Raw genomic sequence first — 11559 nt, 5'->3', positions numbered from 1 at the left:
ATAATTTATGTAAATCTTTTCTTTGTTCCTAGTGTCTAATTGTTTGGGTTGTACAGCTTTACCGCAGGATAGCATAGTCGGGTTGTGGTCAGTTATTAAATAGTCTAGAATATAGCCAATCACGCAGTCTGGAGTACTCTTCGTATTCCAGCCCTTAGCATAAAAATGATCGAGACAAGAGCCGCTTGCTGGTCTAGTGCATTTGTTTATGAAGGATACAAATCCAAAGCTGTTCATAACATTTTTGTATTCCTCAGCAAAATCTTCATTGGTTAAAATATTAATATTAATGTCACCTACTATTACGTGCCTTTGACATGATTTTGTTTCCAGATATTTGTATAAGCTTTGATTGAACAGTTTGGTACACTGATGTGGAGATTTATATATAGCTGTTACCTTCATATCTTCATTGAATGCTCCCTTTATTGAAATATCTATAGCTTTTGTTTCCCCGATTTCAACAATTTTATAAACGAATTTAAGGTTTTCTTTAACGTAGACTACCACTCCGTCGTTCCTATTGTAACAACCTTCATTATAAATACAATTGAATCCATTTAACTGAAATAGATTACAATTTTCGATTTGAAATGTTTCAGTGAGTGCAATGATTCCATAATCCAAAGATAAATACTCCAGAAATATGATCAACTCAGGAAAATTTAAATTCAAGCTACGTATATTTAGATGCAGTATGTTGAAATTATTGTTCAATTTTAATTTATAGTTTTTTAAGTCATTAATATCTATTATTACAGTATCATATGCTTTGCATTCATAATCCCTTATATAGCGATTCATTTTGAATAAAGAAGGCAAAATTACAAACAAATTTAAGGATATTTGGTATTATTTTTAGTTATTTAAGTCTTGGAATTTATTCATTGAAGTTATTTTATTTTTAGAGGAGTTACACTTATTGAAATGAATACCTTTTTTTGGCATCCTGTACTATTGGGCCGATCCATTTCTTGGTCTCAACCTAGTGAACATTCTAGTTCCGACAATAGATTTTGGAGTAACTTTTCCAGATTGGTTTTGTTTCTTCTCTAGTCCTGTTTGTGACGTACTTGCTTCTCCCAAAGTTTTTGTATCTTTCCAAATCACCTCCTTTGAACTTTCATCCTCTTCACTTTCGAATACAGTGTTTTCTTGTTCGTGTCCTACTGGTGTTGGTGGTGCACTATCTGCTTTGATTTCTGGTTGGATATTTTCTAAGTCCTCTACTGTGTACGATGTATTTCCGACTATAAGGCGGTTCCCCCGTATGAATGAATTTCGAGAACCGTTCGCCTTAGATTTCAATAAATTAGTTTTCAATATTTTGTATTCTTCTCGCTGCTTCTCCGTCAAATCGTGCGATATGCTTAAGTATGATCCTTTCAATGTTCTCGCATTCGATAATATTTCCTTCTTCTTCAAACAGGATACCAATTCCACCTTAATGGGGGCCTTTTCTTTCTTCCCTAATTTATAGCAGTCGCTGATGTCGTTGGCTTTGATTTGTATTTGCATCAGGCGCTTTATTTCTTCACAGAGGAATTCTGGTGTAATTTCCTCAGCTGTTTTATTTAAACCGAACAAAATAAGGTTATTTTTCTTATTTGTGCGGTGTACATTTTCTATTTCACTTTTCAAAAATTTATTTTCGGTTTCTAGTTGTTCAACTCTTCTTTTTAGCGCCTGGAGTTCCAATAGTATTCGTGATTCGCTTGCTGCAATCGAATTCTTTATTTCTTTTTTTGAATTAACCACCTCATCGTACAGTTGTTTTGTTGTGATATGAGAATTCTCTTCGGTCATATTCTAGAATTACCGGAGCATGTATTTCCTCCTTTAAGTGCTGCCTGATCGTTGTGTTTACATACACCTTTTTTGTTGGCCGACCGTATGGTACCTCCAACGAAACTGCTATGAAGTGAATTTTCTTATGTCTTTTCTCGTTCAATTTTTGGAAATTTACACTTTTGAAAAACAATTTATATTATCCCCAATGTTGATAAATGGACTATTTTATTCCGAAATTTGAAAAACTTTATATAATTGCAGAAACATTAAATTTTCGGAGAGCGCAGAGCGTGACGTTAACTCGACACAGGCAAAGTATATATTTTTGTCAGAACTTTTTAACTTCTTCTATAGTTCCTTAATTCTTGATTTTCATTCCTTTCGTGGATTTTTTCAATGTTTTGATAGTTATTCTATTAAGGATGGAGACAATTCTAACGAATCGAAGATCACAAAAGTGGTTCTGGCATTATGAATTGTGTAACTAATATGTTAATAAATTTTCTACCAATTTTTCATCTTGAAGGCACACCAAAAATATAGTAAAGAACGAACACTTTTGGAGATTGAAATCATATAAAGGTTCGAGAAAACTGTTGAACGACAATGCAATATTTTACCGATATAGGGTACGTACCATCGAAATCATTTTTAAGCTTATCCAGTCAACTGAGTCAACCCAATGTAATAGTGATCATTCTCCTGGTTTTTGTTATACATTTTTATCATTGAAAATTGACGAGAAATTCAAAATGTATCATTAAATAGAAATGATCAGAAATGGCAGAAGCTCAATAATCTGAACTGCAATTGAGAAGTAAGTAAGAGGAGTAAATGATTAGTTAGAGTCATGTTCTGGAATAACGCTTCATAACTACAAATGAAAATAACGCTACATTTCAAATTCGTAGAACTGTTCTGCTATTGTTACTCCTCGTTGTTAATTTTTTACATGACTCTCCTAGAGACACATTGTTTGCGCATTATCCTGCCCATCTGTTCCATTGATTCATCGAATTGTATCGAGAGCAGATTAATTCCAATACCCCTATCCCTAAATTCTGCACAATTGCCATTCCACGTGGTCAAAGATGAAACAATATACAATGGACGCCCACTGTTCCAAAGATTCAATAATTGGAATTCTCATCTGAAATGTCTGCAGTTGACTGAGTGAAACCCATTAAGACAAAAAGCAAATACGAGAGCAGCGTTTATAATGTCGAAATGACTAACAGACCGGAAATTCGAACAAGCAATTTTCTGAATGCTAACCTTATAATCTGGATACGTGAACAGTTCATCGGACTTTTGATTAGAAGCCCTTCAAGCAATTGTATAACCAGAATGAAGGGATATTTCGTCATCCGTGCAATCTGAAGGGTTGACCATTCAGATTGGTTCAACGAATACTTGAATGATGTCAAGTTTTTGCTGGATAATAGGGGGAATTAGATGCACAGTATTTTTTTCTCGTCAAAAAGGGGTATTTCACCAAAAGAAGAAACTAGTTTTATCTATTTTTAAACAACCACAAATGGAGTCAAATCTATGTGCCAAAATTTTGATATGCATCTTTTAAAGCTTGGTACGACGAGAAGAAAAAAATCATCTTTGCGCCAGGCCTAGGTCTGGTGATTGATATTTTGATTCTCGACATGAGACAAGGTATATGCAATGTGATGAAAAATTTATTTTTGATTGCTAATGTTTTCAAGATGAGAGGAAATTTTGTTTTCATCAAAATAGACGATGTAGACGACTTACTTTAAATGTATTCAATAAAATGAGAAAGGTATTTTGTGGAAAACATCTCAGTTCACAGCTCAAGATCAGGTTGTTAAAATGTTACGTATTTCCTGTGCTCCTCTATGGAATGAAAGATTGGACAATAAAGTAGGTTATTAGTAATCGCGTTCGAAATGTGGACGTACAGGATAATTCTGAAGATAAGGTGGATAGACAAAGAAACAAATACAGAAGTGCTCAAAAGAATGGGTAAAGACAGTGAAATGCTGAACAAGGTAAAGATTGGAAAGTTCTAGTATCTGGGTCATGTGCTGAGAGGGGAGAAATATACCTGATATTGCAAATAGTGATACAAGGAAGAAGGAACATCGGAAGAAGAAGGATCTCCTGGTTAAACAACTTGAGACAATGGTTCAAGTACAGTTCTGTTGAGTTGTTTAGGGATGCAGTGTCGAAGATGAAGGTAGCCAACCTTCTGAGAGGATATGACACCTAGAAGAAGACTACTTACTCTCGTCACTTTCAACATCACTACTCACGAAATGCTCGATGTGTAAATCTGAATCCCATTGTAGAAGTTTAACAATTTAATGAATAATTGTACATCTCTCTAAACTACAATGAACTCTCAGTCAGTGCCTGTGAAGAATACATAATCAATTTCATTGCAAGAAACATCCCTCATTATTCACACTGAAAAATCTCATTAAAATTGCTTTTTGCCAAAGTTCAGACACAACAGTGCGATATTCACCTGGCAGAATTTTCTCAGACAAAATATATACATTGAACAATTCCTCCCAAGTTAGCACCCACTCAAACTAATTAAAGTTGAAGCCGACTCCGCTCAATTGAATAAACAAAAAAAATGTAAAAAAAAAGTTAACGTTAAGACGTAATTAAAACTTCTACGCAGTCGCGATATCTGAATATCCGAAACAGAAATATTTCCTGATGAAAATCTCATCACATCCCGCCATCTGATACCCTGAAGTAGTTTTTTATACAGTGGCGGAGAGGTAAGTTTGTAAACGCAGTTTTACGAGCTTGGTAACTTTGGCAAAAGTTGTCAACTTCAGTACGTGAACCACTAAAGGTGAGATATGATATATAATAGCGTCGAATTTTAGTTAGAAGAGGGCTAATGCAGGAAGAGCGCTTCTTAAAACATTCTCTAGATTTTAGGCATCGAAATTTCAGTATATGAAATTGATTTGATCTTGACTTCAACCAGCCTCCGAGTATTAAAACTATTCTGTATAACAGTTGCAGGTTTCATGTATGGCCAGAGAGCCTAAGGTTTTGGTAGTTTTATTCGCGTACTACACTGGTAATTTTATATGAATTGAGGGTTCTTCATTAAAATGGCATGTGGAGTGTTTTATTGGCGAATATTATGTCCTGTTGTTGCTCGGGAAGTATTCGATTTTGAAAATTTATCTGATATACTGGGTAGTCCAGATTTTAGTTCAAAAACTTTGGCGTCGCGTCGGATAGAACAACTCTTTTCATGAAATATAAGTTCATATAAATATATATCCTAACAAGCTTCATTTTCGAGATACAGGGTGTTGAATTTTGTAAAAAAAACTATCAATTACATTCATTGTTTCAATTTCTAAGTCTAGACAATGAAATGTTTCGGATAAGGAAGTTTCTACTGCCAAAATTATCCAGTAGCATAGATATAGGGGTTACCCTCGAAAATCTACACCACTGTCTTCTTTCGAAAAAATTATTCGCTCTCTGAAATCAACAGGGTTTCACTGAAAAAAGATGTCTTGGCTTTTTTTTTTATTTCGTCATTGTCTAAACCTTTTTTCCTCAGAAATTCTGATAATTTTGATTGTTGGACTTAAATCAAGTATAAGGTGTGCTTTTAGAATCCACCAAGATTTACATGCTATAAAATACCCATTTGAATTCAATGAGTATGTACATAGACGTACAACGCCGTTTTTTTTTCCGAAATTCGAGGTTTTATTTTGAAAAACTGGTTATATATTCATGATTCAAAGTATTGTTTATCGCTGGCCGCAATTTTCTCGCATCTTTCGGGCAGCGTACTAATTCCGCCATGGCAAAACTGCAAAACTTTCGTAACATGGGGTCGAGTGCAAAATATGCTGCAAAATCACTCATCAATTTTCTCGTTGTATTGCAATCGTTTGTCTTTCAATGCTCGGCTCAAACGCATTGATTGCGTTCGAAAACGATCGCCTGTGATTGTTTAAGTCAGTTTTATCAACTCATAATACACAACGCTGAGCTGGTCCCACTAAATACTGAGCATGACCTTGGAACCGTGAATATTCGGTTTGGCCGTCGAAGTGGAAACATGACCGGGATATCCCTTTGATTTTCTGCGCTTGGGATTATCGTAATGAACCAATTTGTCGTCTCCAGTCACAATGCGATTCAGAAAACCCTTCCGTCTTTGCCTTGCAAGCGACTGTTCACAAGAAAACAAACGTCATTCAACATCTCTCGGCTTCAATGAAAACCTTCTCTCTTCCATCGCCATGCTGGTCTTCAACGTCAAAATCACCGTTCTTGAAGCGTTGAAACAACACTCGTCACGTTCTCTCACTAATAGCGGCCTCACCATACTCGTAGGTATTTGAGAGCATTCAATGAAAGCAGAAAATTAAAACCTATCGTAAATTACGAGAATTTGGCTCGTAAGCTGACATGTTTCACCGAGAATAGCTCTATGATGCAGATACAAATCGAATAATATTTCGATGGCGTTTATTAACAAATACCTTAGATTATTGTTTGATATCTACGATCTATTTATTTCGACTACCACTTTCCGCTACAGCCATATATTGTAAAACGGCGGAAGCAAAGTTGTACACCAAATATATTTCGACTAGAATCGGTTGAAAATATTAAGTCGTAGTTTTATTAAATTGAATTTCATTCGAAATATTCAGTCTTGTATTTCATATCGATCGATTATTACATAAAAAACTATCGATGCTGAGGAATAAATTTCCCAGCGAAAAATGTTTCTCTTTGAACCCTTGGAAAATTCCCGTAACACTGTTTCACGACGATGGAAATTGATAAGACGAAGGAAAAACTCACGAAATGAATTTCCATTCACGTAGAAGCTCACGATTCCTGCTTGGCTTGAAATATTGGCCAATATTGACCCATTCCTTTGAATGAAATCTCAAGGAACCTGATCGGTATTACCATTCCCTGTTCGAAAGTATAGAATCAACGGAATCTTAGAACTCGAGAAGAGACCCTTGATTGAATTCGAATACAACGAGAGGAATATCAATTTTTCGATCGGGTAAATATTGAGGGAAGAATTTAGCGTTCAAGTATACTAACCGACAAAGAAACTGCAAAACCCAGAAGGAGCTGTTTAAATTTTTTTGGTAAGACATAGATAGTATAACAAGGTGTAAATGATTGAATTTGGAGAAAAATTCGTAAAGGTTTTTTCATGATTGATTCGTATAATTATCTTCTGGCTCGAAGTACCTTGTGCGATTGTATGATTGATTGCTTGTATGAATGATTCGGCTCGAAGGACCATGAACGTGTGTATGATTGATATGTTTACTTGCTTGATTCGGCTCCAGTAACTTGTGGTGTTTATGCTTGATTTGGATGTAAGAAAATACGTATGATTTTTACTTAATATATTAACACAAACCCTGTATAAAATTTTAATATTAATAACTTGTGAATACTTGAATATGTATGATTGATGCTGAGTTACTGGTTGCCTGTGTGTTAACTGAGTGAATATTGAATTCTAACTGTTGAATGGTGAATTGTAACTGGTGAATAACTGGAAGCCCTCTCTGGTGGTGGGGCAATGGTGGGAGAAAGCATCGACTAGAATCTTCTTCTTCCTCTGTAAGGCTTAACACATGTGAACAATTTTTGTTACTTAAAGTTTTTCAAATTTTACAATAAAACAGCTGTTCGAGGAGATCCAAAGTCGATGTTAAGTTGTTGTTAAAATGCCTAGAGCACCTCTACGCGGAATTTATCGCCAGCTAAGTGAATTTAAAAGAAGTCGAATTATTGGTCTACAGTAGGCGGGGTTGCCATTTCTAGAAATCGCTAACTGTACGAACAGAAATCCAACTTCTGTTATGAAATGTTGTTAAGCATGGTTTGATAATGCCCAAAATCGAAGGAGAGTAGGCACCGGGCGTCGAAGTGGCACAAATGAAGTTAAGATTGACGACTAAGACTTATGGCCATTAAAGACCGATTTGCGACAACTCGATCTTTGGCTGATGAATGGTTAGGAGAACAAGGCCATCCTGTAACTGTGAGGTGTTTTAGGCTGTAGCATTATCGACCTCATCTTGTGTTACCTCTGACGGTTGAGCATCGCCGGCAACGATTAAGGAGATGCAGAGAACGTCAACATTGGAATATGGAATGGCATCAGGACTTTTTTTTTTATGAATCTCGATTCTCCTTAGGTGCACATGATGGCCGAAGAAGGGTTAGGCGACATCAGGAAGAAAGACGTGAACCTCAGTTTGATGTTGAGCGTCATGTACACCGGACAGTAGGCTTTATGGTATGGGGTGCTATTGCACATGCAATTAGGTCATCTTAAGTCTTCATTCGAGGTAACATGACAGCGCTGCATTACCGTGAAGAAATAGTAAAGTCATATGTTCTCCCTTACCTTAACCGGCTCGAGAATCCAATATTTCAGCCAGATAATGCCAGACCTCATGTTGCCAGTATTAGTTTAAACTTTTTCGAAGCGACCCATGTGAATATTTTGCCATGGCCGCCCAGATCCCCCGATTTTTCGCCCATAGAGCATGTTTTGGACATCATTGGTAGAAGGCTTGGAAATTTACCCCAGCCTCTACGGACTTTGGCGAATCTGAGACATGAAGTACAGGATAGTATTCCCCAAGAAGAAATGGACCATCTTATTGCATCGATGCCGAGACGTGTTGGAGAGTGCATAGATAATCGCGGTAGATGAACGCATTGTTAACAATTTTATTAAAAAAATTGTAAACCCTTCGTTTTTTCTCCAAATTTCAATCATTTACTCCATGCTATATTGTATATGTTTTACCAAAAAAAAAAAATTAATTTGAACAGCTCCTTTTGGGTGTTGCATTTTCTTTGTCATTTAGTATACCTCTTGGAGGATATGATCAGACGAGGGGTGTAGAACATGGGAGGCTGGTGGTGTTTTCGGCTGATAAGGCAATAATTCCTATGATCCCTGTGGGATTTATGGCCTCGAGAGAGAGAGTTGGAAAATTACTATCAAAATGCGTTCAGCGAGGGAAAATTGAGGAACGGAGAATGCCTATGATGAATTTCAATTTGGCTTTCCATTCTCTGCGGGGTATTTCCACACTACACGGTCTTGGGTAGGTGGAAATACACCATAAGTAAGCGCATGAGAACCGCATAGAGTGTTTGGAGTTTCAAGGAGTGATTTAAACTGATTATAAGAGGATCAAACGAATACGCTTAGTGAATGAATGTGGTGGGTGTTCGAAATTGGGGCAGTGAAAGTGCTAAATCTATAATGGGTTATATTCATAAGGAAAATTCGAGATCCGTCTTTTATTATTAGTTGTACAACTTTGCTTCCGCCGTTTTGCAATAGTAGTGGTAAGTGGTAGTCGAAATAAATAGATCTTAGATGTCGTACAATAAGATTAAGTATCGCCATAGAAATATTAGTCGATTTGTGTCTGCATCATAAAGTTATTCTCGATTAAACATGTCAGTTTACGAGCCAAACTCTCGTCATTTGCGGGAGGTTTTGATTTTCTGCTTCAATATAAAGAAATCTGCGGATGAGGTTCAACGAATGCTCTCAAGTACATATGATGAGGCCGCTATTAGTAAAAGAACTTGTCGCGAGTGGTTTCAACGCTTCATGAACGGGGATTTTGACGTCGAAGACCAGCTTGGCGATGGAAGAGAGAAGGTTTTTGAAGATACAGAATTGGAGACATAACTTGATTGAGACTCGTGTCAATCCTCGAATTTCGGAAAAAAACAGCGGTACATAAATATTCAATAAAGACTCACACTGGTATTCAGCAGCAATCTTTGTACTATTGATGGATGTTTCATGAAAAATAAATTCGGTAATTACGTATAGGTACACACATCTGAAAATTGCCTTCTTGGTATTGCCAGGGTATGAATAAGCTTTCGGCTTGATCATATGATAATTCACTTAATATATCTCAATCTCAGTTCATCATGCTATTTTGCGTAATGATGAACTCACAAAATTTTATATGTTTATATTTTTCGATAACTTCAATTCAAAAAATAATCAAAGACCGACATTTGTGAAGCTTTCAAAATACCTTCAGACATAAATTGACAATGAAATTGATTATTGAGTTCACAGTAAAATACAGTATATCATTATAGATAATCCTCATTTGATGAAAAATCTATGATAACTCAACCCAGTGCCATAATTTTCTTAGAATTATCATTGATGAAATCCATTTTTGATGATATATGCTCCTTGTCAAGGATCCTTGTCTGGATTGTCAAGTCTTCAGTTCATTTAGATGAGTCCAGAATATTTTCTTCCTCTTTAAGCCGAAAAATATTTTACGTTCAATATAAATTATTATCTGGCCAAATTATCAGTTGAATTATTTGATAATTTCAGATTCTCACAGCCTAGGTCTACACCTGGCCTTTACAACCTTCTCCAATAGAACCTCAGCAACTATACTCAATCTATCTTGGTTACCTCGTTCCAATATAAATAATTATATGGCCATTTGATCAAAGTTGAAATATTTAATCTTTATAAATTCTTACAGACCTTAGTTCCGAACCTAGACTTAACAATCTTGTCCAATAAAACCCCAGCAACTATATTCAATCCATCTTGGTTACCTTCTTGGTAATATGGCAGTTCCTTGAACTGCTGCATATAGAAGAACAAATTTGAGTTTTCTTCAACTGGCACTATGAGGTCTAGAGTACTTAAAGATGAGATGCAACATAAATCAGCAATGCTGGGACTGTTTCCTGTCAACCAATCGTAATTCAGCAATTCTCTGTCCAACATTGAATAAGTCTTATTAATAGATTTAACGAGTGTATTCGAAATGACACTTTTTCCCCGAAAAACTATAGGAGTGATTGCATTGAATGTTAAGGGTAATAGTTTTTCACTTTCAAAGTGGATCAAGCGTTGGACGTGAGCTTTTTGGATAAAATTCTTAGGTCTGAGTTTACTTCGCTGTCCATACTTATTCAGAAGATAATCTGAGATAGCATGACTGTCCCAGATAAAGTGATTCTCTTCCTTCAAGCAAGGTATCGTTTTTTCTGGATGCTGCTTCTTAAAGGAACATTGTTTGTACCTGGTAGACAGTAGGTCAACTTGTTCAATTTTAACTGGAAGCTTCAGTGCTTTGGCTACAAGTAACACAGTTCTAGCTGGTGGACAAAAAGGTGAATAAAATAGGGTTATGGTCATTGCATTTCACATGAATTTGTTTTTGGGGCAACAGGATTACCAAACGGAATTTATGACATTCCACAGACATTTAGTTTCTATAATGGTTGTCAAAATGCAGTTGAACTTCTATGAATATTGAAAATTTGGCTTCTTCATGAACTGAAAATGTCATCCATAGAGATTTTACCTAAATCATTTCGTCACGACTCCTATACTTTTTTGAATTTTGAGTCCAGTCTGGTCTCCAATTATTATGTTTGACTCACAGAATGGTATTAAGATTTTTCGGTTAAATTTGATATAAAATAACAATTTCAAGCCTTGTGTTGATCGTTTCATCAGACAACCATAGCAAATTCAAGCAGAATATCTAAAACAAAATATAACATTTCAGGTCCGATAGATTCGAAATTTTGTGTATAGATGTAGTCTAGCAAATTCAAGCTTGATGCAAATTTGATGTTGAATCGCTTCACCATGCCTAATATTGCTGCTTTAAAAGCAGATCGGATAAGGGAGAGATTTAGTACCTAGTTTGTAAATATGAAATG

At 35.9% G+C, this 11559-nt stretch overlaps 1 protein-coding gene across 1 annotated transcript; it reads right to left on the bottom strand.

Annotated features, from left to right (window-relative positions):
* Window positions 1-9806: 9806 nt before the first annotated feature.
* On the bottom strand, window positions 9807-11116 carry LOC123679862 (glutathione S-transferase 1-like). The gene has a single exon (XM_045617396.1). It carries the CDS (start codon window positions 11024-11026, stop codon window positions 10346-10348), a length of 681 nt encoding a protein of 226 aa, XP_045473352.1. The 5' UTR covers window positions 11027-11116; the 3' UTR covers window positions 9807-10345.
* Between the last annotated feature and the right edge of the window lie 443 nt (window positions 11117-11559).

Source organism: Harmonia axyridis, chromosome 5 (genome assembly GCF_914767665.1).
Source record: "Harmonia axyridis chromosome 5, icHarAxyr1.1, whole genome shotgun sequence".
Taxonomy (NCBI): Eukaryota; Metazoa; Arthropoda; class Insecta; order Coleoptera; family Coccinellidae; genus Harmonia; species Harmonia axyridis.
Note: the sequence above shows the minus strand (reverse complement) of the source record. Positions and strands in the feature narration are given on the sequence as shown.